The 26,981-nt window shown below is 35.8% G+C and overlaps 1 protein-coding gene across 2 annotated transcripts in view; it reads left to right on the top strand.

The window, feature by feature from the left end:
• The window catches only part of LOC126974260 (disheveled-associated activator of morphogenesis 1), a 164,624-nt gene that overhangs the window by 87,984 nt on the left and 49,659 nt on the right, over positions 1-26,981 (top strand). For both annotated transcript variants that reach the window (XM_050821713.1, XM_050821711.1), the window contains one exon: positions 19,281-19,442. In XM_050821713.1, coding sequence (XP_050677670.1) covers positions 19,395-19,442 — 48 coding nt within the window. In that variant the 5' untranslated portion in view covers positions 19,281-19,394. The remainder of the gene's footprint in view (positions 1-19,280; positions 19,443-26,981) is intronic.

Here is a 26,981-nt window from a genome sequence, read left to right as displayed (position 1 = left end):
TGCGCCCATGTTTGTAGAGGAGTTCCTCAAGGCTCAATTTTAGGGCCACTTCTGTTTATACTTTACACAGCGGATATCGCTAACTGTATAAAGAATTGCAAATACCATATCTATGCTGATGATATACATATATCTTTTAAAGTAGGAGATTTGAATTCTGCTCTTGCGAAATTACAGGAAGACCTAAATCGCATTTCTATATGGTCAAAAAATAACTGCCTTGAGTTAAACGCGAAAAAAACAAAATATATGATATTAGGAAGTAACCATCAAGTCAACACAACATCAGACCATAAACCCAAAATTTTTATAAATGGAGAACAAATAGACAGAGTCTCTGAAGCGCGCAACCTGGGAGTTGTATTTGACGAATCCTTGCGATTTCAAAATAACATTCTTGGTGTCGCGAAAAGTTGTTTTTATAGGTTAAAGTTACTTTATCGCATCAGAAATTCGCTAAGCGTTTGGGTTCGCAAAGAGTTATGTGAATCACTTATTCTCTCTAAATTTAACTACGCTAATACAGTGATTGGGCCTAGGTTGTTGGTGGCTTCAAAAAAACTTATACAAAGGGTACAAAATGCTTGCACAAGATTTTGTTATGATATTCCTTACCGTGCACACGTAACACCCTTTTTGAACACCAACAACATAATGAAGATGGAATTACGTAGGCAATTTCAGTTTGCCTCGTTACTTTTTAGCGTGGTTAAGTACAGAATACCATTTTACCTATATAAAAGGCTTAGGTGGTTATCGGACTCAAATGAGAGTTATCAGACGCGTCACGGCAAGATTCTCCTTGAAGTGCAGAGGCGGTACCGTGTAGAGACACGGTACCGCAGCATTTAGGGGTAGCTTTAAATACAGCGCCTCCAAATGCTGGAATGATTTGCCGCCACCTATTAAAGATCAAAAAAATTTGTTCTCCTTTAAAAACAAACTGAAATCTTTTCTATTAGAAAAACAAAAATGTTAAGAGGCATAAAATCAAAAATAAACAGCATGAATAAATAAAATAAAAATCAAAATATGTCTTATTTAATAAAATTAAAATAAAAATATTTTTAAACTCGTTTTCCAATTCAATCTTTTAGTTTCTTTTATTTTATTTTTCTACTATTTTTGGATGGTCACTTTTAAGACCTATAACAAAAGGAACCGTGTTGTCTACAGCTACTGTCAACGAGTCGACTTGGTAGGTACCTACTGAAAATCAGTACTGGAAATCATTTCCAAAAATACTGAGTGGGTGTCCTTTTCATGACCCCGTATTTTTTTATTTGTTAATTTAACTATGTATATATGTTTTGTGATGTCATGAATAAATGCATACTTGACTTTACTTTACTTTACTTTAATAATTAAAATGAGTTTCAATGGTTCAGAGAGTGAAATGGAGATTGATTGTACTCCACCAGATTTAAGATATGAAGCCAAATTGGCAATGGAAAACCTACTTCCAGCGAAGTCAAAAGAAAAATACATGAAAGTATATGAAAATTATACGATTTGGAATAACGAGAAAAAAGTGTACTTACATTTTTTTTCGAAACAGTATTTTTGGCTTATTTTAATGAGATTTAAAATAAAACTAAACATTATGGGCAAATTATTCCATGCTGAAATGTTCATGTTAAAAACGGCATAAACTTGAAAAATTATGGGAATTTAACTACTTTTAATTTATATTATACATAAAAAGTGTGTTTTATTTCCCTGCATTCTTTTAAAAAAGCACTATAATGTCTCGGCGGGTAATGGCAATTGCCTGTCTCGTATTTAGTCTCATACTCGAACTGCAAGTGCCTATTTCCCGGCCTTCTCAATAATGTGACGACCCATACACCCGAATGGTTAGTGACCCTGACTATTTAGCTTGAGGTCCCGGGTTCGAATCCCGGTGGGTGCAAACATTTATATGATGAATATAGACGTTTGTTTCCGAGTCATGGAAGTTTATATGTATTTATGTTTGTTTAAGTAAGTATATTGTATTAAATATATCGTTGTCTTGTACCCATAGTACAGGCTATGCCTAGTTTGGGGCAAGATAATTTGTGTACTATTGAGTAATGCTCTATTTTTGCATTGAAAACAACGTGGCTATAAAAAAACTACTGTGAAAGTGAACATTTAAACTGGGAAGTTATACATAATTTTGTCGATACGATATCGATTATAGTTGTAAATAATCGACGATATCCACTCAATATGAACCCAATTAAGGGATTTAATTACGGAAACAAGAGCCCCATACCAATCTGCGGTTCCGATACCGAGATATATGGCTTACACTATAATACTTGAACCACACAACAATACTTAATAAAAAACGCAAAAAAGAGTTCTGGGGAAAACTTTTTGTGCTGCTCTATTAGAGTGCCATTTCTTTCTGAAGCTTTAATGATGATTTATTTAATTTATATATAAAGTCAGTGACTGAGTTTTATAAAATAAAGAATTATTATAAATTTAATAATAAACACACTGATTTAATTAAAATGTCAAAAGCGATAACAATTTTTTATAAATAAAAGAAGGGGATTATTAAAATAGTACCTCCTTGATAAATTAAACCGATAGGTACATAAATTTCTTTATTTAAAATTATTTTCTTAAAATTAAATTAATATTGTGTCTTTAAATTACTAGCCGATATTCGGTTATGCAGATCACATATATGTAGAGTGCAATTAAAATAAGACATTGTAAGGCAATTGAGCTCACTGTTGTTAAAATAAATATAATATTTTCAAGTCCTGCGTTGCGGTCGTTTTCGCACTGTCTGATATCGGTCGTATTGCATTCGGCAGTGCTAGTCGGACTGCCTATTATAATATAGGCCGATGTATCGATATCGGAATCGGTATCGGTACATCCCTATTCTCGATAAAATTTATTAACATTCTTCTGTTCCGTTATGAAGCTTCGTGTGTTTATTTACAGCTTTAAAAAGAGTGAATTGATAGTTAGGTAATGAGTCTTAGATAACATATCGTTACATTTAATCATTAATCACGAGTCGTGTATCGGTAAAAGTTTAGATAAAAACCTAGCAATGCAAACGGAACAAGAGGCCGGAACTATGTTACGTAATGTGTTATGGTGACCCCAATCATGGTCCATGTAATTGACGTGCTGACTGCTCGGTACTGCTCTATGGCCTGTTGTAGCCGTCGCTACTACAGCCTGCAATCTTTTTGCGAGTCGTTAGGGATGGTGCAATCTACTCGCATTTAAATATAAAACAGCCAACCTCCAAAAAGTTTCGTTTATTTTTTCTCTATTTCCCATCACGATGTCTGCTTAATATCTTCTTTTTTGATATCTCGTCTTTGAGTAAAGTATTATTCAAAATAATAAAAAATCATTTTTCGTGATCCCGCTTCATCGCACCGCTGTCCGAGCCATGGCACCTATACCGCGTTCATTGGCATATTTCAACGCGCTCTTGGACAAGAATGCACTATGGGATCCATCCTAGGTGGACTTACCTAGTTTCTGAAATACTATGGTACGCGGAGAGCATTGAAATTGTATAATTCATTCAGTGATTCTTTAATATTCCTTTTTTGTATGTAATTTTTCCTTTTAGTGTTCGTCTAATTAGTGTAAGTGGCACTGCCGTGCTAATTGGACAGTAAAGAAATAAATAATATGCTTCACGGCCACATTATCTCTGGACTTCGCTGGAACGTGAAGCCCCGTCCCGTTCCCCTGTCACCCCCTTGCTCTCGTCATATATCCATAACGATTGAAAAATATTTTATTTTAAACCAGGAACGCGTTTGAAATGGACTTTTCGGCTCGCTAAATCACGTTGGTATGTATCCAATTTTCAAACAATAAGGTTGCATATTTGTACATAATAACTGACTCACTTTCGGCCCGGTTTTCACATAACTACCAACGTGCTTTCTGAAAAGTGTAGTATTAACATACTCAATATAAATTCGAAAATTGAAAACTCAGGTACGTGGTATAGATCGCCTTGTGTCGACCCTCAAATACAAAATCTACAGAAAATATTGTAGATATAATAATTTATATACATATTGTAACAGTACGGTTGCCAGCCCTACGCGTAATGTCAGTTGGCTTCATCTAAATCGTATTAAAACACAATGCGTGTTGTTGAGGTCATTCGCACTGTGACTAGAATTTGCTTTATATTGTAACTAGGCATTAAAAGTGACTCTGTATTGAGTCACCATGCGTTGTGACACAATTGACAGTAAAAGTCAGCTAAGAAGTATAAAGAGAAGTCGCGAAGAGTTAGAGAAGAGACAGAGTCTGAAGAATTTCAAATGCGTGACGGCAAAGAGATTTAAAGTACAGTCAGCGCCAAAGTAGTCAAATATATCGGGACATCATAGCACAAAGTAGTAAATCTTTCAAGTGAATTGGATGCGTAGAAGTATACGAAAATGACGTTCAAAGTTTCAGTTATACACATATATACGTACAGGATATATAGGTGTATGAATAAAACCTAATATATAGCATTGAGATTTCTTATGATTTTATTGCTACAGGTAGTATTGCTAAAGTAAACCAATTATGTATACATGAAATTTACATTTTTTTATGACAACAAGGGACGAAACGAGCAGGCCGTTCAGCAGATGTTAATGAATTCGTCCTGCCCATCAAAATGCAGTCGCTCAGGGTTCTTGAAAAACCCATAAGTTCTGAATGGCACTACAACTGCGCTCGTCAACTGGAGATATAAGATGTTAGGTGTCATTTGCCTAGTTTCACTAGCTACGACACGTACGCCCTTTAGACCGAAACAGCCGTGAAGCAGTAATGCTTACACATTACTGCTTCACGGCAGAAATAGGCGCCATTGTGGTACCCATAACCTAGCCAGCATCCTTTGCAAATGAGCCTGGTTATGATAATTTACTATTGAATTGCGTAACAAAACGCCGTGTAAACGTTAAGGGTCATGAAACAATCATACCAATGTGTCCTAATTTGGACCAGGAAAGAGGAATCCAAGTTAATTGTCGTTGTAACGAACGCGACAATATCATACATGACCTTAATGTAAAAGTAAACGCTAAGAGGAAGAGGAAGGCCGAGCACTGCAATTATAATTATAAAGACGTTATATAAAGATATTTCTAGGTTTTTGTTGCGATATTAAACAGTCATTTAACGGATTTTTAATTTAATTGTATTCTCGAAACGAAATCTTATTGCCTTTGTTACGCTTAAGCGATGGCCACATTTTTTATTGCATTATAGATATTATCACTAGCAACTGGCTGCAACTTCGTACGCGTGGAATTAGCTTATTCAAATTTTATAAAGTTAAATTTATTGAGTTGAGTTTCACAAGCAAACTCAAATTAACAGTAATTATATTAGTTAGGATATCCTGATCGACATTCACCTCAGCAGGAATCTTAGCAAAGTATTGCCTTATATTTTCGGTCAGGCCTATATTCATTCCGCAAAAATTTGATTATTCAAATATGTGCAATTTTATATTATATTTTGTACAAAATTTATGCCATGATAGCCTGTTTCACGTAGACTAAAGAAAAATTGCCCATGTAAACCTTTTGACTTGCTATGCGTGCGTTAATAACGTTTATCTACACCCATGCTTTAAATCCTCTATTAAAGATTCTGAAACAGTTAGCTTATTGCCAACATTAAAACACCCAATGTTCTAATAAGCATTACATCACCCAAAAGAGTGTTGTAATGTTGTACTGAATTTCATAACAACACTCCTATGTTTTTTTTTATCCCTTCATGCGCAAAAAGTTTCAACATACAACCACAATCTTATTGCTCGATGCGTGGTATCTGTATTCATTTGAAAAAAAAGGACATTTTCGTTTACGCGCGCTCCACACTCCCAGAACGTCGCGCGCCGTAAAAAAAAAGTAGGTTATTCGAATCCCCGCCATTTTTCTTCGATATTTTTTTTGTTTTGTTTACAAAAAATGAGCGATTCATTTTAAACGGTGCAGTGTGAGTGCATATTCGAGTGAATTTAAATTATTGCACTATACAAAATGTAAATTACTACTAAAATAATTAATTGTTTCATTAATACTTAGTTTATTTGTATATAATCAGTAATGAATGATATTAGGTTACTACTAGGACTGGTGTTTTAATGTTAGCAGTAAGCTAACTGTTCCAGAATCTTTTAGAGGATTCATATTCTGGGTGTAGATAAAGTCTTGTATGCAACTGTTGATAATTAAGTATTAAAACACTCATGTGATACTATTACCGCATTCGTGTTTTAATACCCCTTATTACACAACATCTGCATAAATAACTATTACCTTATATTATTATGTACATTTTTTCTGCTACTAATACCATAAACAAGAATGGCGATACAAAATGAATGCTGCAATCGGCGATGTAAGAAATGCAGATTCATGATCGATATTGACTAATGATATAAAATCTGGATTCTAAATAATCTTTTTACATGTCTTTCAGTTTCCTTCTCTAATCAACGAGACAATACTTCAAGCCGGTCCATATTTTAGCACAAGGCGCGGGTCGATGTGATTCGAGGGGAGACGCAGTCGCTAACTATTTGCCTGATGAGAAAGCTTATGGTCGCTCAGAGGGCAATGGAGAGGGCTATGCTCGGAGTTTCCCTGCGAGATCGAATCAGAAATGAGGAGATCAGTTGGAGAATCTAAGTCACATAGCCCAAATGATTGCGAAACTGAAGTGGCAGTGGACACGGTGCGTAATTCGACGGTCAGATGGCCGGTGGGGCAGAAAAGTACTCGAATGGCGACCACGTACCGGAAGAAACAGTGTTTGTAGGCCCAAGATGGACCGACAATCTGGTCAAAATAGCCGGAGTAGGTTGGACGAGGGCAGCGCAGAACCGATCGTCTTGGAGATCTTTGGGGGATGCCTTTGTCCAGCAGTGGACGTCTTCCGGCTGATGAAGATCATTAATTTCATTAACTATTGAAAATAATAGATCGTCTTCAAAATTAAATTTGCCAACACACTTTCAACAGCTTTAAGGACATAATATATAGACACAGTCAATGCCATCTTTCCTCCACATGAATAATTCAACTGTAGCTTTATCGTTTCCATTCCAATGCAAGTCCGTAAGTGAGTTTATCACTTTGTTTACGAAGGTTTTATTTGATACACGTAACCGGATTCAATATTGTTAGTTTAACTTCCAATTTCTATAATAGAAGTTGAACCATCACCTTTCCTGTGGGTGATGGTCAACTAGTACTTTAATTAATATACTTCATAAGGCTTTTATTTAAAAGATGTTTTTGAAGAAGAGTTTTTGAATTGAAAACTTTTAAGGCACGTTAAGCTCTTTAGTTAAGGTCTTTAGGTAGGAGAAATGTATCGAATGTGGTTTCTATGTATAGAATGATATATAGTATGCCCGTTTAATGCTTTGGATGGATTATTCAAAAAATATTTTAATTTTAATTTAATTAATTAATACGAAATTAATATAATTATTGTTTTTAGATATAAAAACTCAATTATTTTCTATTATTTTTAAAATTGTCAAATTTAAAGAACCTACAATGATTGGATTAAAGTTGCAATGAATTCTAGCTTTTACCGACACCAACACTTTTATTTATTAAAAAACCATGAAAATTAATGCTTTTAATCTGAATGCCCAGCTTTAAATCCTGCATCGTTCATAAATTTTGGCACCAATTAAAAATTCGTAATAAGAGCAGCTTTTTTCGCTGCACCATTGGGAAAGTCTACAAACTCTTTTTGATGTCATCCATTATCCATCTTCAAATACCACAGAAGCACGTTCGTGGCTTGTAGGTGTAAGAATGTTCATTTGAAACATTAAAAGAAAATTTCGTTTAATTTTTTAATGATATGTCCAATGCTAATAGTTTCACAACTGTTAATACAAATCGCGTAAGGCCAATTTATTTATTTTTATTTATTCATACAATAAAATGGCGTGAGCCTATTACAATAGTAAAGTATTAATTAATTACAAACTAAGAACATTAATAAAACACAAATAATAGTAAATAAATACAAAACTTACTGTTATTACTAATACATACACATGCAAAACCGTTCATCCATCTCTTTCATAAAAATGCAAGTTAAAATCGTCTGCCATACATCCGCAAATATATCATAAGCAGGGTTGGCTTCCGGAAGAGTGTTGAGAGTAGAGAGAGGCCTAGGTGTAGGTGAATTGGTACGAGCCACAGTACGATGTGTCGGACTCGCGAATAATAATAGTGCCAAAGAGGATGTAAATACTACGTATTAAGAGGAGAGACTGCCTAAGAAAAATTGAATTTTATTTTATGATGCTTAAAACATAGTGGATTTCGGTTACCTCCGTTTTTTACAAGATTATAGCAGTCATCTTACAACTGACTGACGTTTCATACAATCGAGCGAATCTCTTTTTTCTTAGAGTCGTTTTCAATAACGTATCTAGTTACGTATACATTGCTACCACCGTTTAATGACAAGATCTTATCTATCCATAGTTATGTCCAATATAGTTATATTATTAGTTATAGTGCAATGCTATCTGTCGATAGGTTATTAAAATGTAAGTAAGCGTAAAAGGATAGATTTGTTTACCTCTAGTAAGTTAAACTAAGGATAGATAGATTATTGAAAACGGCCGTTAGAGAGTTTCGCTAGGCTGAGTAGTGCAACTGTTAAATGATCGTAAAACAATATCGAATCTAGTGCTGATTAATTGCATTTGAAAGATAATTAGTTTTTGATATACGATGGCGGAGTCGGCGGTGTCAAGGAGACAATCAGCGTCTATCAATTAATCTATTATATTCATGTCATGTTGGAATTTTGAATCAATGCATACTCAATTATGCTTAAATACTCAATAAAATCATGGTGTGTTTTTCACTACGGTTATGTGTTGTTTCTGAAGTATTGTATTTGGCTAGCACTGTCCTTATTTTTTGAAGATGTACTTCTTTAGGCGCGTTATGAAAAAATTATGAGAGTGAAATTTTATGATACGTGCGCATCATTGAAACACAAAAGTAACAGGGTGAAGTTGGTTCCTAAAATTTTCTGACGTTTGCGACATTCGTTATTTTTTTTCTTTTGTTTTCTTCGTCCATTATTAGGACAGGCAAAGGGCTCACGCCCATACAGCCGTATTTGTTATTTAATAATTGATTGCCAAAGCAATCTTTGCAAGATATTTACAATATTGTTCTTTCCACAAAAATTATTTACTGTGATATAGAATATCACGAGGAATAAATAATTTTAAGGATATCTGCTTTGTTAGGCCAAAGAAGTATAACTTCTTGCGTGCATACATAAGTACACACACACTTTTTATATTGTTTTTCACTACGCCTATGTGTTGTTTCTATTACTATAATTGGCTGGCGCTGCCCTTAAAACACGACTCGTATATTGCATAGATGCAGCGCCTTACAAACTAATTTGTTATGTATATTACAGCCATTGTAAAATACTCTTCGATTGAAAACAGTGGACGTTGAGTTCCTTATTGTTATAGTTGAGACTTCATTATAATTTTTTATAGCAATAGCAATGACAGCACAATATTGTATATTTCATTAAAAAGAGCGCATAAAAAAAGAATGCTCGGAGAGTTTCTTGCGCCGCTTCTTTTCTCTCAGAGTGCCATTTGTTTCTGAAGCGGTAGTAGTGTCTAGTATATTAGAATTGACATCAAAAAGAATTCTAAAGGAATCAATTTTGAGATAATAATTGCCTGAATGAAATAATTTCAACGTACTAGCTAGGGCTTTATAGCATTGTATTTACAAGGATGGCACCCGGATGGAGTAGTTGTAGTCATTCACTTTCACCGGTGATTGGTGAGTGCTGGTGATGATCGCTATGGAAGGTGCATCTCGTGCATACGTGCCGCGCATAACAAACACGACCTACTGACACATTGTTACATTTGGAACTCTTCATGGTCATGAAAGCCGGTAACAGAGATATTGAATAGAATTGAAAACACTTTAATAGCAACAAAAAGTGGGAGGCTCCTTTGCACCGGATTCCGGCTAGATTATGGGTAACACAACGGCGCCTATTTCTGCCGTGAAGCAGTAATGTGTAAGCATTATTTTGTTTCGATCGTCGTAGCTAGTGAAATTACTGGGCAAATGATATTTGACATCTTATGTCTCAAAGTGACGAACGCAGTTGTAGTACCGCTCAGAATTTTTTGGGTTTTTCTATAACCTTGAGCGGCACTGCGTTGTAATGGGCAAGGCGTATCAATTACCAACAGCTGAATGTCCTGCTCGTGTCGTCCTTTATTTTCATAAAAAAACATCTTAAACATTTAAATTAAGGCTAGGCTCCCTTAGTTATATAATATGTATTTTCAAACTTATTTCTTTCCGTTGCCTAAACTGAAAAAATGATCAGAAGATATTTGTTCGATATTTTTTTTAATCGAAACGATGCTTACTTTTAAGGATTTGGTAATTTGTTTGAGAGCTCCATTTTCCATAAAAGCGAAACAAATACTATCACACAGAAAATGTGCTTAATAATACGTTAAATTAAAAAAAAAACGGTGCGGCGCGTGAATTACTACAAAAGGGAGCTGACTTCAGTACCTACATTGTTGTGTTATATTGGACAATGCTATTGTGTTAAAGTGGCGGTATGATCTTGTTATAGAGAACTCGGCTACTCGTAGTTAAATTTAAAGGTATCTTGTACATGCTTAGACTTATTCATCTTCGTAGTGTTTTATTTACTTTATGTGTGAATTACTTCATCGTTTTTTATGATAATACGAGACCAGACGAACGGGACGTTTATCTGATGGTAATTGATGCGCCCTCCCCATTACAATGCAGCTCAGGATTCTTGATAAACCCAGACTTGACAATGTTAAGTCTCATGTGGCCAGTAGTTTCACTAGGTACGACGCCCTTTCGTGAGATATACAATAATGCTTATATATTACTGTTTCACGGCAGAAATAGGCGCCGTTCTGGTACCCATAAGCCGGCATCCTGTGCAAAGGTGCCTCCCGATGGTAACTGTTGTACTCGATAGCTCTTGTGGGCGATAGATTTACATTTTTACTAGCTCGAGTAAGTCGTTGCGTTTGAGTATTTTTTGTTGCATCGTTTTGCATATATTATAGTTTATTTATTTATTCCTTACATCTAACAATATAAAGAGAGTATATAAAAAATAAAACAGACTAGTTACGCTAAAACTTAAAATGAGCTGTAAAACGTTAAATCTGTAAATATATTTTTTAAATAGTGGCAATGAGTTTCTTGTCTTTTTTTATCATTAAACCTCAACTTTTTCTATGCTGGTGGTAATTGGTAAAATTTTTGTCACTATATGTATCATTATTTCAATTCTAAACGAGTAAATAACTCTTAGGGATTAAAAAGACTAGTGAAACGATACGAACTCTGACTTTGATTTAGGAAAAAACATTTCATATTCTTACCCCTGATGCAACGCTTCTGTAAAATCTGTGGTTTTCCAAATACCTAAATAAATAACTGTAGATATCATTTAAGCCACTTGCCCGTATGGTCGTTTTAATATAAAAAAAATCAACCCAACTCAAGAGAAACCTTTTTGAAGGTTAATATGGAATACATTGGTTAGTAGTTACCTTACGTTAAGCTTCTTCTCTGTCAGAGCGCCATTTGTTTCCGGATTGGTAGTAGTATCTAGTATATTAGAAATGACATCAAAAAGATTTCAAAAGGAATCAATTTTGAGAAAATGAATGCCTTTTATGCCTCTTTAAAACGATAGATCTAAGAACGCTTTAATTCCAAGTAAAGAACTAGCCAGGGAGCTGGCGCGATAGTTTTCTGTACAGTTCCGATGTAAAATGCAATAGTTCACGAAATGCCGCAGCTAAAGTTCAAGGGAACAATGCGCTGATGAAATTTTGTATCCCAGGCCTTTGAAATTTGATATTTGAGGCGGAACAAGAGCGTAGTGCCGATCATGACAGTATTATATGTTACTTTATTACTATACGTTATACTGACGATGCATCTGTAAAATTATACATATCTATTTTAAGGTAAAGTTAACGTGTTTAAAATTATAATTCATTGTACCAGTGGGAAGCTTCTTCGCTCAGTATCCCGGCTAAATTATGGATACCACAACGGCGCCTTTTTGTGCCGTGAAGCAGTAATGTTTACACATTACTAAATCAGAAGCAGTAATGTGTAAACATTACTGCTTCTACGTAGCTAGTGAAATTACTGGGCAAATGAGACTTGACATCTTATGTCTCAAGGTAACGAGCGCAATTCTACCGCTCATAATTTTGGGGTTTTCAAGAATCCTGAGCGGCACTGCATTGTAATGATTGAAGAAAAAAAAAATCAAAATAACAGCTTTTTACTAAATGCGGAAGAATGCCTCCGAATACTATGTAAATTTATTTGTATGTTTGTTACCTTTGCGTTTCGGAACCATTGATCAGGTCGTGATAAAACTTTGACAGAGGGACGCTTGTTCCGGATCTAAATTAAATTTTGTTTTTTCAACTCTTATTTCTTTACACTTAACGTAACATTGCACCAATAAACCTATTTTATTATAAAATAACATTAAAATGATTAATAGACTATCGATTATGGCAACAAAAATATTTTTATAATATAAATTTAGACAATTTCCATAATTCACGAGTCATCACGTTAGTGTGAAACGCCATTTGAATGTTATTTTGCTATCGCTTATTGCATAAACAAACAAACACAATTACGAGAGGTCGTGGGTTCGAGTCCTCCATAGTTTTTTTATTAATGAAAATAAGGGACAAGACGAGCCGGACGTTCAGCTGATGGTAATTGATACGCCCTACCCATAACAATGCAGTGCCGCTCAAGATTTTTTTTTTTATGGAATAGGAGGACAAACGAGCGTACGGGTCACCTGTTGTTAAGTGATCACCGCCGCCCATACTCTCTTGCAACACCAGAGGAATCACAGGAGCGTTGCCGGCCTTTAAGGAAGGTGTACGCGCTCGTGTGTGCCGCTCAAGATTCTTGAAAGACCCAATAATTCTGAGCGGCACTACAACTGCGCTCGTCACCTTGTGACATTAGTTATTAAGTATCATTTGCCCGGTAATTTCACTAGCTACGGCGCCCTTCAGACCGATACACAGTAATGCTAACACATTACTGCTTCATGAAGATATAGACGCCGTTGTGGTACCCATAATCTGGCCGGCATATTGTGCAAAGGAGCCTCCCACTGGTAAAAATTCATTCAGGTCGTTCATAAAATATTGTTATCATTTTTTTTGTGTATTAATCCTAGCCGTGTGGGTTATCACTTTAAAAACATAACAAATTATTTCGGTTCTATTATTTTATTTCGAGTATGGATTTCTCGTTTTGTCAGTTATTGTCCTACCGCGTCGTATAGTTTTCGAGAAATAGAGAAGAGGCAAAATAGCTAGCTCATAATGTTGTTGATTTGCAAAACTTTAAACGTAATTCCATTAAGAGTAACTACCGACATGGAATTTTATTTTATATCAGATAAAGTTCAGTGAACTTTTCTTTATCTATATTCCTTTATACAAGAGGGGTCAAACGAGCAAGAGGCTTACGTGATGGGAATTGTAGGCGTGGACATCTACAACACCAGGGCTCAAGAGATGCATTGCCGGCCTTTAAGCTGGGAGGAGTATGCTTTAAGCTTCAGGGTCCCTAAGTCGTATTGGTTTGAGAAAACAGCAGCCGGTTATTGATTCTACAAAGTGGCTGTGTGAGGCAAGAGATTCTTGTTGTAGAATGTCAGATGTCGATATAATACGGGTAGAATTGTGCTTTTTGACATGATGTCCGGTAGTGGAATTCGGTTTATTTACTTAAGGCAAATTACTATTTTATCTATACAATCACTTTATTTTACACAAAATAACATGTAGTATCGTAAACTATATGTTTGTTTAAAATGCTTTTTCTTTTATTTTAATACATATGTACATACATTCTTCACTCACGCCTTGTTCCCGTCGGGGTAGAGACAATAGAATACCACTTGCTTCTATCCTTACAAACGTCACACACTTTTCAATAATTCTCGCCGGTTCACCAAGTGATCACCGCCGCCCACATATTCTTGCAACACCAGAGAATCACAGGAGCGTTGCCGGCCTTAAAGTTGATTAGTATATTGACATGCTGCGTTCAGGAACTCTGCTAATATATATATTAACAATTTACACATATACTCACGCCTTGTTCCCGTCGGAGTAGGCAGAGACAATAGAATGCCACTTGCTTTTATCCTTACAAATCTCACGTGCTTCCTCTACATTCATTACTCTTTTCCTACATGCTCGCTGGTACCGGCAGCTTCAGACCTTTCCTTTTCTCAAAACGTCCCCAATTTGTTCGATGAATGTTCTGCGAGGTCTCTCGCGACCGACTTGCCCACACACACTTGCCTTATATATTTGATAAGTCTTTCTTTCTTCACTCATTTGCTCCACGTGTTTTAAACTACATAATAATGAGCGGTTGTTTTTGTACGTAGAAACTAATAAAAGACCTAATTGTGTATAATTGTTGCTTTTTCAACTTAATACAACGTAAACTTTATTATGCGATGTAATCGCCGGGTAGGTCAAACTTATTTTTAATATCTCTTTTAAAAGAAATAAAAAAGTCAGTGCCGGCGATTTCATCTCAGACGTCAAATATATTGTTCGAGCGTGATTTACAAGAAGAATGCGCGTTCACTATACGCGATATAATACCTCCTATTAGAATGATTACGTATTCGAAGAAAGTCGATCGAGAAACAGACCTGTTGATGGCTTCAATTAGTAAGATATTTTGTTTACCATCTGTCGCGAACGTGCTTTCGTTTTTCCCTGCTTATATTTCGAATTTCTTATCTATATGAGTTGTAGGTAACAGCAGAATATCGAAACAACCGCTCAGCCTTGGACCAGATTATGATTATCTTATAGAAATAGCAATGACATAATATAATATATTCAAAATAGATTTTTTTCCGAGGACTTTGAATGTACTAAAAAAACAATCCTTAAGTAGTTTGAGTAAAGTTATTATTTCTAGGTGGTGAGCTCAGGTAATTGTTAATCCTGATGTAATTAAAATGATAGTATTTAATAAAGGAATCAGGAATGGATTAAATGGAATAATTTTAGGCGTACTGGCGTATAAAGGACCCGAGAGCCCGATAAAGCCTTTTAAATGGCATCAAATAGAATTCCAAAAGGGGTTGAATCTTAAGAAAAAGATCCCTTTTTGCTTGAAAAGGGACGAAGCTTGAAGCTTCAGTTGGATATAAGTTATCATTTAGAAGGATTGCAATCGCATCGCTGTAAAGATTTTTAAAAATAATTTTGTGGGGTGCTTCACACAATTTTACAAAAACGTCATTGTGGAAGATCGCTTAGCCCAACTATTGCCTCGATTAAAACTAAATGCTGCTACTTACCTACAAGCGAATGCTAAAAGGTACTAAACAAGACTCCGTTAGACTTGTCTCATACAGTTTATGCGAGTCCTTTGACTTCTATATTTTTTTTGTATCTCGAAAACGGCTCTTAACGATTAGGATGACACAAATAAAACTGAAAACAAAATTTTATGAACGACGTATCGTCATAAAATCTTGTATGGTTTGTTCAACTCTCAGGTTGTGGCTCAATCTACAGGGTTCAGATCAGTAAGGGTTATCACTTTAAAATATAACTAATTGTTTCGATAGTGATGATTTTTTTGTGTTTTGTGTGTTTCGCATAAATCGCGATTATACATTAATTTAAAGGGCGAACTTTTAATTTATTACGCAGTCTCGTAGATCATTGAATCAATTGTAGTGCTACTTTTAGATGTCAAACTAGGGTTACTATGTAAAGGGGTCTAATCCCTACTAATATTATAAATGTGAATGTAAGTTTGTTTGTTACGCTTTTACGCCGGAGCTACTAAACCAATTTTGATGAAATTTGGTACAGCGATAGACTAGAGCTTAGGAAAGGACATACGCTACTTTTTATCCCGGAAAATATACATGGTTCTCGCGGGATTTGTAAAAAATGAAATTTACGTCGAAGAGTTGTAACTATACTAATAGAAGGTTTAGTTAGCCATAGCAATCTTCCTCGAAATAAGATTTATATAATATGTTGGGAACGGGAGCGAAAACGGGAACCGGAACTGAAATAGGACATGAGATAATTTTCATTTCCAAACTTGCTTATTATTTTTAAAAACCCTTTATCTACGCGGACGAAGTCGCGGTCATCAGCTAGTATTTTTATATCAAGTCTTTAAATTGCTTTATCTATGATGTTTGTTAAATTTCAATTAAAAAGAAAACGTAGAAACCGCTGTGAATAATAATTTAATTATGATTTGATGATTGGTTTATTTATGTTTCATTTTAATTAAGTGTCAAAATACCTATAACGTTTCAAAATTATCATATAAATTATTCAATTATTACAATTTGATAAGCATTATCTTACAAAATGTGGTTGGTATATTTGAAATGAAATTTAAAATAAGAGTCTTGGATATATCAATTTCACTGCAAAACCCAAGCCTTTTTCCAGTTATAAACTCAAATACATATAATCTTTTCCGTTTTCGTTGTAGCAAAATCTCCTTTGCACATGATGTCGGCTAGATTATGGGTACCACAACGGCGCCTATTTCTGCCGTGAAGCAGTAATGTGTAACCATTACTGTGTTTCGGTCTGAAGGGCGCCGTACCTAGTGAAATTGCTGGGCAAATGAGACTTGACATCTTATGTCTCAAGGTGACGAGCGCTGTTGTAGTGCCGCTCGGAATTTATGGGGTTTTTCAAGAATCCTGAGCGGCACTACATTGTAATGGGCAGGTCGTATCAATTACCATTAGCTGAACGTCCTGCTCGTCTCGTCCCTTATTTTCATTAAAAAAAAGTTTGTCCTCCTTTTCCTTTTAAAAAAAGAACTAATGCCATGCGTAGCTGACTGTTGATAACTTGTAAAACAAATTTACTGTAAAACAATAGATTCGCTTTCCTTTTCTAACTTGCTGCATCTCCGACGAAGTTGTTCTCTCTCGCTCGTTGTCTGTTTGTTTATACGCTAGTATATTGTTGTATGGCTATTGTCTTGAAATACTTGTCCGACTCATTCCACTTGCATGAAACCTATCATAGTATGGCAAATCCATTCAACAAACGACATCAAACAATGTCACCAACAACATCAGACACGAAACAATCTTATATGTTTCTGTCCAGTCACCTGGCGCGGAAGTATAATGAAGTAATATCTCGATAGACCAAGTATTGATTCACTTCCCAGTAGCTATAGTTTTTTATTACATGCAATTATGTCGTATTCATATATATATAAGTACGAAATCTATATGTTTTCCCTTTTTTTCCTTAATTTTATTTATCCTTATTTGTAACAACGAATCCTTATACAGAGGAAGTGTGTTACCTTAGATATTTTATACGTCCAGATAGAGTCTCTTGCTAACAACCGATAAAATCAGGCCAGTTATATTAGTTTAATGTGCGTGACAAGCTACGTCTTACACTTGCGATTTGTATGACACTAAGTGTTAGTGTGCGTGAATGTCTAAAATAGAGGTTAGTTCTTAAGTCAATATTTTTCGACGTTTTCACAACTAGAAGTATAAATGATCTGAGGTATGTATAATGACGACATTTAAATACATTACTCAGTGAAATACTTTTACTTTGAAATACAAAACTCTTAACAAATAGAATCAGGAGCTACAAAATCGGGAGTCGGGATACTTTATGTACCTACATGTGACCGTTATGCAAAGTTTCAATTAATTCTATATCCATATCGTAGCACTGTCCAAATACCAAAAATCCACGTTTTTCCAAATAGGCTTATTGCTCTCGGTAGTGAACCAAACCTAAAACTGGACGCTACAAATAACTATAGATTCCAATTTTGTGTTTACTTTATTGCTGTCACAAGAATACAGTGTAAAATGCAGTTGGATTAATGATGAATAAGCATTATCGCCCATATAGTTTTCAAAGTGCAGAGGCGTTACCGGAAGGTGACCGACCTTTTAGAAGGTGTAGGCGCTGTTCAAGATACTCATCACGCCATATTGTCGTTTGGTGGTCTTTTTAAATGTGAGAATCTTCTTTTTTAAGTTTTTTGAATATAGAATATCAAATAAAATAAAATGTATGTCAAATTGGTATAGAAAGAAATGTAGTCGGAGATAAGAAAAGAGTTGAAAGAAATAAAAGGTATGACTAAATTCAAAGTGGCGGTGGACGGGACACAATATGTTCATAGGAAAACATGGAAAAAATTTACTAAAATAATAATCAAATTATATCAAATGAAGAGTACCAGACAAGAATTGCTGTAGATCCAAATAGCAAAAGGCAGAGAGGCATGGAACATCTAGGGGAAGTCTGTGTCGAAAGACAAGCTGTTTGAAACAGACTAAGTGATAATGTAAATATATATTCCTGGACCTGTTACCAAGCTCTGTTCTGTGTGAAAACTCGGAAAAACCCGTTTTTCCAGAGATGTGACATGTGTCCAAAAGCAACGTGTATAGTAAGGCCAACGAGAGAAGATAAAGAATGTAAACAAAGTCTTCAACACATTTTTATTTGAAAAAATTATATTCGAATTATAAGTTCCCTATTCTAATCGCTGTTGTCTGTACTAGAGTGCGAATCAGCCATAATAATGACATTATAACTCGTAACGGTCCGTTTGTTTACATTCTTTATACCAGTGAGAGTTTCCTTTGCACAGGATGCCGGCTAGACTATAGGTACCACAACGGCGGCTATTTCTGCCGTGAAGCAGTTATGCGTAAATACTGTGTTTCGGTCTGAAGGGCGTCGTAGCTAGTGAAATTATTGGGCAAATGAGACTTGATATCTTATTTGCTTTGCTTCTCTGCAACGAGTGCAATTGTAATGCCACTCAGACTTTTTGGGTTCTTCAAGAATCCTGAGTTGTACTGCATTGTTATGGGCAGGGCGTATCAATTTCCATCAGCTGAACGTGCTGCTCGTCTTGTCGTAAGGGACCTTTTTCATAATGAAAAAATCTCGTCTCGTTGGCCCTAGTATAGTCAATTTCATTGAAATTGTTAGATTCGTTGCGAAATATTTTTACAAGAATTGTTCGGTTAATAGTGTTTGATGTACTAAAACATTATTTAATTGTTCTTAAAGTTTATTTATAATATTTAATGTTTGTCGGCAGGGTCTTCCGTCGTGGTCCCGCGGGGTGGAGGCGGCGGAGGCAGCCCGCGCCCGCCTGGTCCGCTGGGCGTGCGGCGACAGCGGGTGTGAGCCGCCCGACCCGCCGCGGAAGAAGATGCCGCACGCGCTGCGGCGCCGGTGGCCCATGTGCCCGTGCTTCCATGTGAGTACCTGCAGTGTAGTAGTGAGGTGGACCGACGATCTGGTCAAGGTCACCGGAACAGGTTGGATGACGGCAGCGCGGGACCGATATATAAGAGGGGGAAAACGGGCAAGAGGCTCACGGAGTGTGAAGAGGTGAGACCTACCGCCAATGGACATCTGCAACATCAGGTGTCAAGAGATGCGTTTCCAGCCTTCTTGACTCCAATATGCTTTTTCTTGAAGGTCCCCAAGTCATATCGGTTCGAGAAAACCTCAGCCGGTAATTGATTCTACAAAGTGGCTCTGCGAGGCAAGAACTTTCTTTGCAAAAAACATGGTTGTGGAATGCCAGATGTCTACGTGATGCGGGTGGTAATTTTCACGTAATGTCCGGTGGTGGAATTCGGCCGCTGGTATCAACCCGAACAGCTCCTCTGAGCACTCCCCGTGATAAATGCGGTAGAAGATGCAGAGAGAATCCACATCTCTGTGCAACGCATTTGTCCAGTAGTGGACTACTTCCGGCTGATGTGATGATGATGATGGTAACAGTGGGTGCAGGATAATAATGCTACCACACTGCAGTAGCAGTAGAATTAACTGTAAAAATACGTGTTAGTATTAGGCGGTACTGCTATCGCACCTTTGTATATACCTACGAGTAGCAACAGTGAAATTAACTCTATGCTCACTGTTTGCCTGGGTAAGTGGCCATTATATATAGTAGTAACTCATTGTGACGGGCTGAATTTGACAGGAGTCGTGAAAGTGAATTTTCTTTAAAGTGTTAACAATCTGTTACGAAGATAATACTAAGACATCGTTAGATCATATGATGATGATTGTAATGCCCAATAGCCACACGATGCGCACACGCGCTGTTAAACGTATCAAGTGAAGTCACTCGACACTGACACACGACACCGGATATGGCATGCAGCCCGGGGTCGCAGGTTCGAATAGCGTTCTACTTTCACCACTGCGATGCAGGAGTTTGTAAGAGAATACTATATAATAATAATTTGGATTCTTCGTTTGAACTAGACTGAGATAGGTAGCGATTACAAACCTCCATATGCCACATTATCAACATACTTCCCACAAACAAACGAATTAACATTTTTATATAAGTCTGAAGAGTGCCGCAGCTAGTGAAATTACTGGGCAAAATGAGACTTTACATCTTATGTCTGAAGGTGAAGAGCGCAATTTTAGTTCTGAATACATGGGTTATTCAAGAATCCTGAGCGGCATTGCATTGTAATAGGCAGAGCGTATCATTTACCGTCAACTGAACGTGCTGCGTGTCTCGTTCTTTTTGTCATAAAAAAGCCTTCCATGGACTGACCGATTGAATGCACCTGAATGACATCTAACAGAAAGAGATGCAGATACCGACAAATTGTGAGACACATTTGGCACTCTTACTGTACTTCATGACAACCACGACATTTCAAGTGCGTAGTGATAGAGAATAAATATAAGCTTTTTGGTTCTCCTGACCAGGTCTTTTATACGAGTTTATTCTTTAATCTTTCTTAAGTTTACCTCAGAAAATTATAAATCAAAATGTTAAAACTTGGAACACGATGGGCTAGAAAGAAAACTCGCTCGAATACGTTTTCTCAGAGAGAAGTCCTATTTCCTATTCCTAGTATAATATATAATAAATAATAATGTTATACTAATAAACTGCATCTGCACTGCTACGCGATGTCTGTCACTACATATTAATATCACATATTAAGAAATGTCTTCAGAATAAGTTTGTTCACAAAAAATTACCATTAAGTACTTATATTTATTTAATTACTAGCTGATGCCCGCGACTTCGTCCGTGTAGATAAAGGGTTTATTAAAAATAATAGGCAAGTTTTAATTGAAGATTATCTCATGCCCTATTCCAGTTTCAGTTTCCGTTTTCGCTCCCGTTCCCAACATATTATATGAATCTTATTACCGAGGAAGATTGCTATGGCACACTTAACGTAATATTGGTATGGTTATAGCTAATCGATGGGATTTTTCCGGGATAAAATGTAGCCTAAGCTCTAGTCTAAATTTCATCAAAATCGGTTCAGTAGCTCCGACGTAAAAGCGAAACAACAAACTTACATTCACATTTATAATATTAGTAGGGATTTAAACAAGTCTTTGAATGTCATTAGTTTTAATAACGTATAGAGAAATAAAGTAAGAAATTATATGTACATTAATCCATATATACAGGATGTCCCAAAGTTATGGGACATGAAGGGAAAGTACCTTAAATATCGAAGATAGGCTATTTTACTGAAAGAAGACTTTATGTTATTTTTAAAAGTTAGTAATTCTGCATTCATAGATTTTCTAAAAATTACTTGCCTCGTCTGGGAATCGAACCGACTTAGATGTATATAAAAAAACACCCCTACTCTTATGATGCCAATCGAAAGAATGGCCAAAAACTAATAACTCTTTTTAATGCGGGGTGCATATATAGGTGTTTTTTTTACATTTTAGTCGGTTCGATTCCCAGATGAGGCAAGTAAATTTTAGAAAATCTTTGAATGCAGAAGTACTAATTTTTAAAAATAACATAGTCTTCTTTCAGTAAAATAGCCTATCTTCGATATTTAAGGTACTTTCCCTTCATGTCCCATAACTTTGGGACATCCTGTATAATAGAGAATGTGTGTTTGTATGTTCCCTAATAACTCCTAGTAGTTTATAATATAGTTTGTCGTGTCACGATCCCACCCACGCATTTACCATATCTCTCGAACCGTTTATTGACAGAACAACGACTGTCGGGTCAGCAAGTTGTTAATAAAGTTTAAAGCAAGTAGGTGACGTTAATCACCAAAATAATATGTATTCTATTTTATTTATACTAAGTATTTCACGTCACTGAGATACTGAGTATCGCCTTAGCCATAGCATTGAATTTTATTCAATTCTTATTATTAACAATGCTAGATTTTTGTCTTTTACCATTGAATAGTATATAACATGTAAAATATAATACCTCCTTCTTGTCTTCGTCTTGCTGATGCAGTGATTTTCATTATTATAACACTAGAAATAAGGGATTGCTTGTAACTAATTCTAGTAGGCTTATAATAAAGTCACAGCCACTGTTCAGGAATTATGTATAAATAAATTTAAATGTTTTATAAAAAAAAATGGCATTGTCGTAAATCCACAGCTCCACTCCACAGCTGAATATCTAAGTGATCGGACAGCCTGGGCCTAGATTATGATTATTTTATAGCGATAGAAATGACTGTACAGTATTGTATATTTTTATTGAAAAGAGCGCAAAAATAGAATGCTGGGAGAGTTTCTTGCGCCGCTTCTTCTCTCTCAGAGCGCCATTTGTTTCGGAAGCGGTAGTAGTATCTAGTATATTAGAAATGACATCAAAAAAAAATCTAAAGGAATCAATTTTGAGAAAATAAATGTCTTTCTTATGCCTTTTATGCCTCCTCCAAACACCCTGATATTGATGAAGTGCATAACGCTAGTTCAACAATCGAATAGGTCAAAAACAAAAGACTACGAATAGATTTTTCATACTGAGTGTGGTAAAACGTCGTTGATTTTGAGCATGAGATGAAATTAATATTTTCGAAGGAACGCGCAAAAAACACAAAATGGAATTCACATGAATAATGTATTTCAGTGCACTTACACCGGCAGCCTTTGCCCGTCACCACTCGGTCGTGAAAGGCTCGAGTGCACGGGTAAGGGTGCACACACACTGTGCGATGAATGACATATTGCAATTAGGCCGCCACTAGACAACTCAACCGGAAATGAATATGTCGAGTAGTCTGTAACGGCGTACTCACATTAGTTTTATACTTGGGATGTGACTTATGTTGCTGTTTTTATGCTATTTATATATCTATATATTTCTTTTGTGCGTCTGTTGTAACTGAACTCCTCCTAAACGGCTGGACCGATTTTAATGAAACTTTCTGTGTGTCTTAGATGGATTCGAGAATGGTTTAGATTCTCAATTACGTCCATATAATATAATTCTCCTGCTCATGTGTATGTAAGTGAACACCTCCTAACGGCTGGACCAATTTTTCAAATTTAAGACGTGTGTACAGGACAACGTCTTTTGGGTCCACTACTTATATGTATAATCTAGATTATAGGTATCTTAACATATCTTAACATTTAACTCTTTATTCTACTTACTTGGATAATTTATAAGTCTAGATAGAATATCTTGCTGTTAGACACCCGATAAAAACAGGCCAGGAATATTAGTTTAGTGTGCGTGACTCGCTACGTTTTACACTCGCGATTTGTATGTCACTTTGTCTTTTCTGTGCGTGAATTGTTCAAAATAGAGGTAAGTTCTAATGTATATTATTTGGACGTTTTCACAGCTGTCGTAGTCTGTCTAGACGTATAAATGATTTAAGTATTTTATAAAATTTGAGGTGTAGGAACATTCATAAAAGTTTTTTTTCACTTTTTTTTTTATTTAAAATTAATTTCTTATCAATGGTTATTCTTTAGTATTAATTCCGCCTAAGTTCACAAAAAAAACATTGGCATGGCGTTTCTTCCTCAATTTCTAACTTAGCGGAATTATCACTAAATATCATAATTTATAACATTTAAACAAGATTTTCGCAAAATAACGGTCTATTCAATTAATATTCTCACAGATTTACTAGCTTTGCGATGCAGCGTATGTACTTTAGTAATGTAATTGTTAGTAAATGTAATTTAATCCCATTTCCAAGTGGGAGACTCCTTTAGACAAGATGCCCGAGATTATGGGTACCACAACGGCGCTTATGTAATGTGTGTGTAAGGGCACCGTAGCTAGTGGAGTTACTGGGCAAATGAGATTTAACATCTTATGTCTTAAGGTGACGATTGTAATTCCGCTCAGAATTTTTGGGTTTTTCAAGAATCCTGAACGGCACTGCTTTGTAATGGGCAGGGCGGATCATTTACCACCAGCTGAACGTCCTCCTCGTCTCGTCTCTTATTTAAAAAACATAACTTAAGTAATATTCTTTTCTTTTACATTTTAAGTGAAATTTGCCGGATTTATTGAACTTGACTGTCAATTGCTTGTACGGAACGGTCAGTAAGTGAAGGCACGGATCACACTCGCCCGCCTCATGTGAACTGACACCACACACATAGACCAAGCTCATGTTACAACTCAACCTTCCTATCCAACGGGCTCCCCCCCCCCCCCCTCTCCTCTCACCGCCTAACTCACACCTTACTATTAGATTCACTTTACTGTAAATTTATATACGTTTGTAATTTTTACATACATATTAACATCTTTTTACTAAATGTACACTCAAATTGAATGTCAGGTGCAAAGAGGATGTAAATACTACGTAAAAAGAGGGGGGACTGCCTTAGTAAAAATTGAAATTTAGTTTACGTGCAGTTAATTGATATAAGTTTGAAATAGTAGTAATAACAGTATGGCGATTGTCGATGACGTATAATCCGGCTAAGTTTGAAAGCGAACAGTTGCTTATAACGTAGTGGATTTCGGTTATCTTCTGTTTTTAAAAGATTATAACCGTCATCTGTCAATCTGTCAATGACTGCACGTTTGATACAATCGAGTGTATTCCTTTTTTATTAGCGAGTTTCGCTAGGCTGGTCAGGTGGACTAAGATATACTATTACTATTATTATCTCTGACTTATACGAGGTGACCCGTGGGAATGCTTCTTATGCAATAAACGGTCACACACACGAAATATTGTAATAAAATAATAATAGATTGCTCTACTTACAATCATTTATGCGCGTAATCTTGAATAAACTATATAACAAAGGCTTATTTTTGTATTATTTATGTACGGCGCCTATTTCTGCCGTGAAGCAGTAATGTGTAAGAATTATTGTGTTTCGGATTGAAGGGCGCCGTAGCTAGTGAAATTACTGGACAAATGAGACTTGACTTCTTATGTCTCAATGTGACGAGCGCAGTTGCAGTGCCGCTCAGAATTTTAGCGTTTTTCAATAATCTCGAGCGGGACTGCATTGTAATGGGCAGCGCGTATCAATTACCATCGGCTGAGTGTACTGCTCGTATCGTCCCTTATTTTCATTAAAAAAAAAGATTAATACACTGGCCTTCAAAAGTAAGTATCACACTTTTAAAATTGGGATAACGTTTTAAGTTCACAAGATATACTTTCGAAATAAAAAGGTCTCCAAAGAGAATTTAATTTTGTACATAAAAACTTTATAGTCGGTAACCTTCTTTTAAGAATTGGCTGAAAAAAAAACTTCAAAAACAAAACCATTCCTTTTTCAAAGTTGACGTTTCCGAATTACAATTTTATCATTCACATTTTTCTTTCTGTGTTTAATTTTTTTCAAGATCGATGGGTCTTGTTTTATAAATTTATGCTAAAAAGCACATAACATTTATTTATCATGCCTCTTTCAGTTGAAGAATGTGCTAGGATCATGGCTTTTCTGGAACTAGGCATCAGTATGCGTCGCACTGCAAGAATGGTGGGTGTGACGGTACGAACGGTCCAGAAGGTAAAGCGAAGGTACGAAGAGACTGGACACCATCTGAGGAGACCTTGTATTGGCAGACCCAGGTGTACCAGTGCCCGAGAAGATCGTTATATTATTTCCACTGTGTTAAGAAATCGCCACCAAAATGCAGTTGAAGTCCAGCAACAGCTACTTCAGACCCGGAGGGACTACATTAGTGACAGTACAGGGAGAAGAAGACTTGCTGAAGCAAATTTGAAAAAAAAAAAATTTGAAAAGTGTGATACTTACTTTTGCAGGCCAGTTGTGGTATGATAAATATTCCAGATGGTGCGTGCCTCAATATGTAATCCGTGAGTAAGACCTGTATTTTGTCACCGTCTTCATAAAGTGCATCACCTATTCATATATTTATCGTCACAATACATTTGGGAATATACTTAGATTATAAAATGACTTTAACTCATCATATGGGCAAAATTAAAGATAAGGCCTTAAGCAATTGGGCTTTGTTAAACGTACCTGTAAAACTTTTTATAATATCAAATGCATAAAAATTTTATATTTCGCACTTGTTAGAAGTCTACTAGAATATGCATCCAATATCTGGTCTCCACACTATACAACTTACATACAAAAAATTGAAACCATACAAAAAAAATCCTAAAATATGTTACAAAGCATATCATCCCTATATGTCATACGATGAAGCATGTAGATTTTTTAATATAGACCCACTGGAACTCCGCCGAAACCAACAAGATGTAATGTTTCTACATTCTTTATTGTCAGGCAATACAAACTGTTCTGAATTATTAAGTGCCCTATCGTTTAATGTACCACAATATAGAACACGTCATACGAAACTCCTGGTTGCACCACGTACCAAAACGAACTATTATAAAAACTCGATTATTTGCATAATTCAAAATAATTACAATAATAATAATAATATTCTAGATATCTTCATGTTAGAAAAGGATAAATTAAAGCGTGAAATTATTAAACCAGTCTAAAGCAGTGCCTTACTCATTTGTTTAAAATATATACATATTGTTATCTA

This window comes from Leptidea sinapis, chromosome 32, assembly GCF_905404315.1.
Source record: "Leptidea sinapis chromosome 32, ilLepSina1.1, whole genome shotgun sequence".
NCBI lineage: Eukaryota > Metazoa > Arthropoda > Insecta > Lepidoptera > Pieridae > Leptidea > Leptidea sinapis.
The sequence above is the reverse complement of the archived record's forward strand: the minus strand, read 5'-3'. Positions and strand labels throughout refer to the sequence as shown.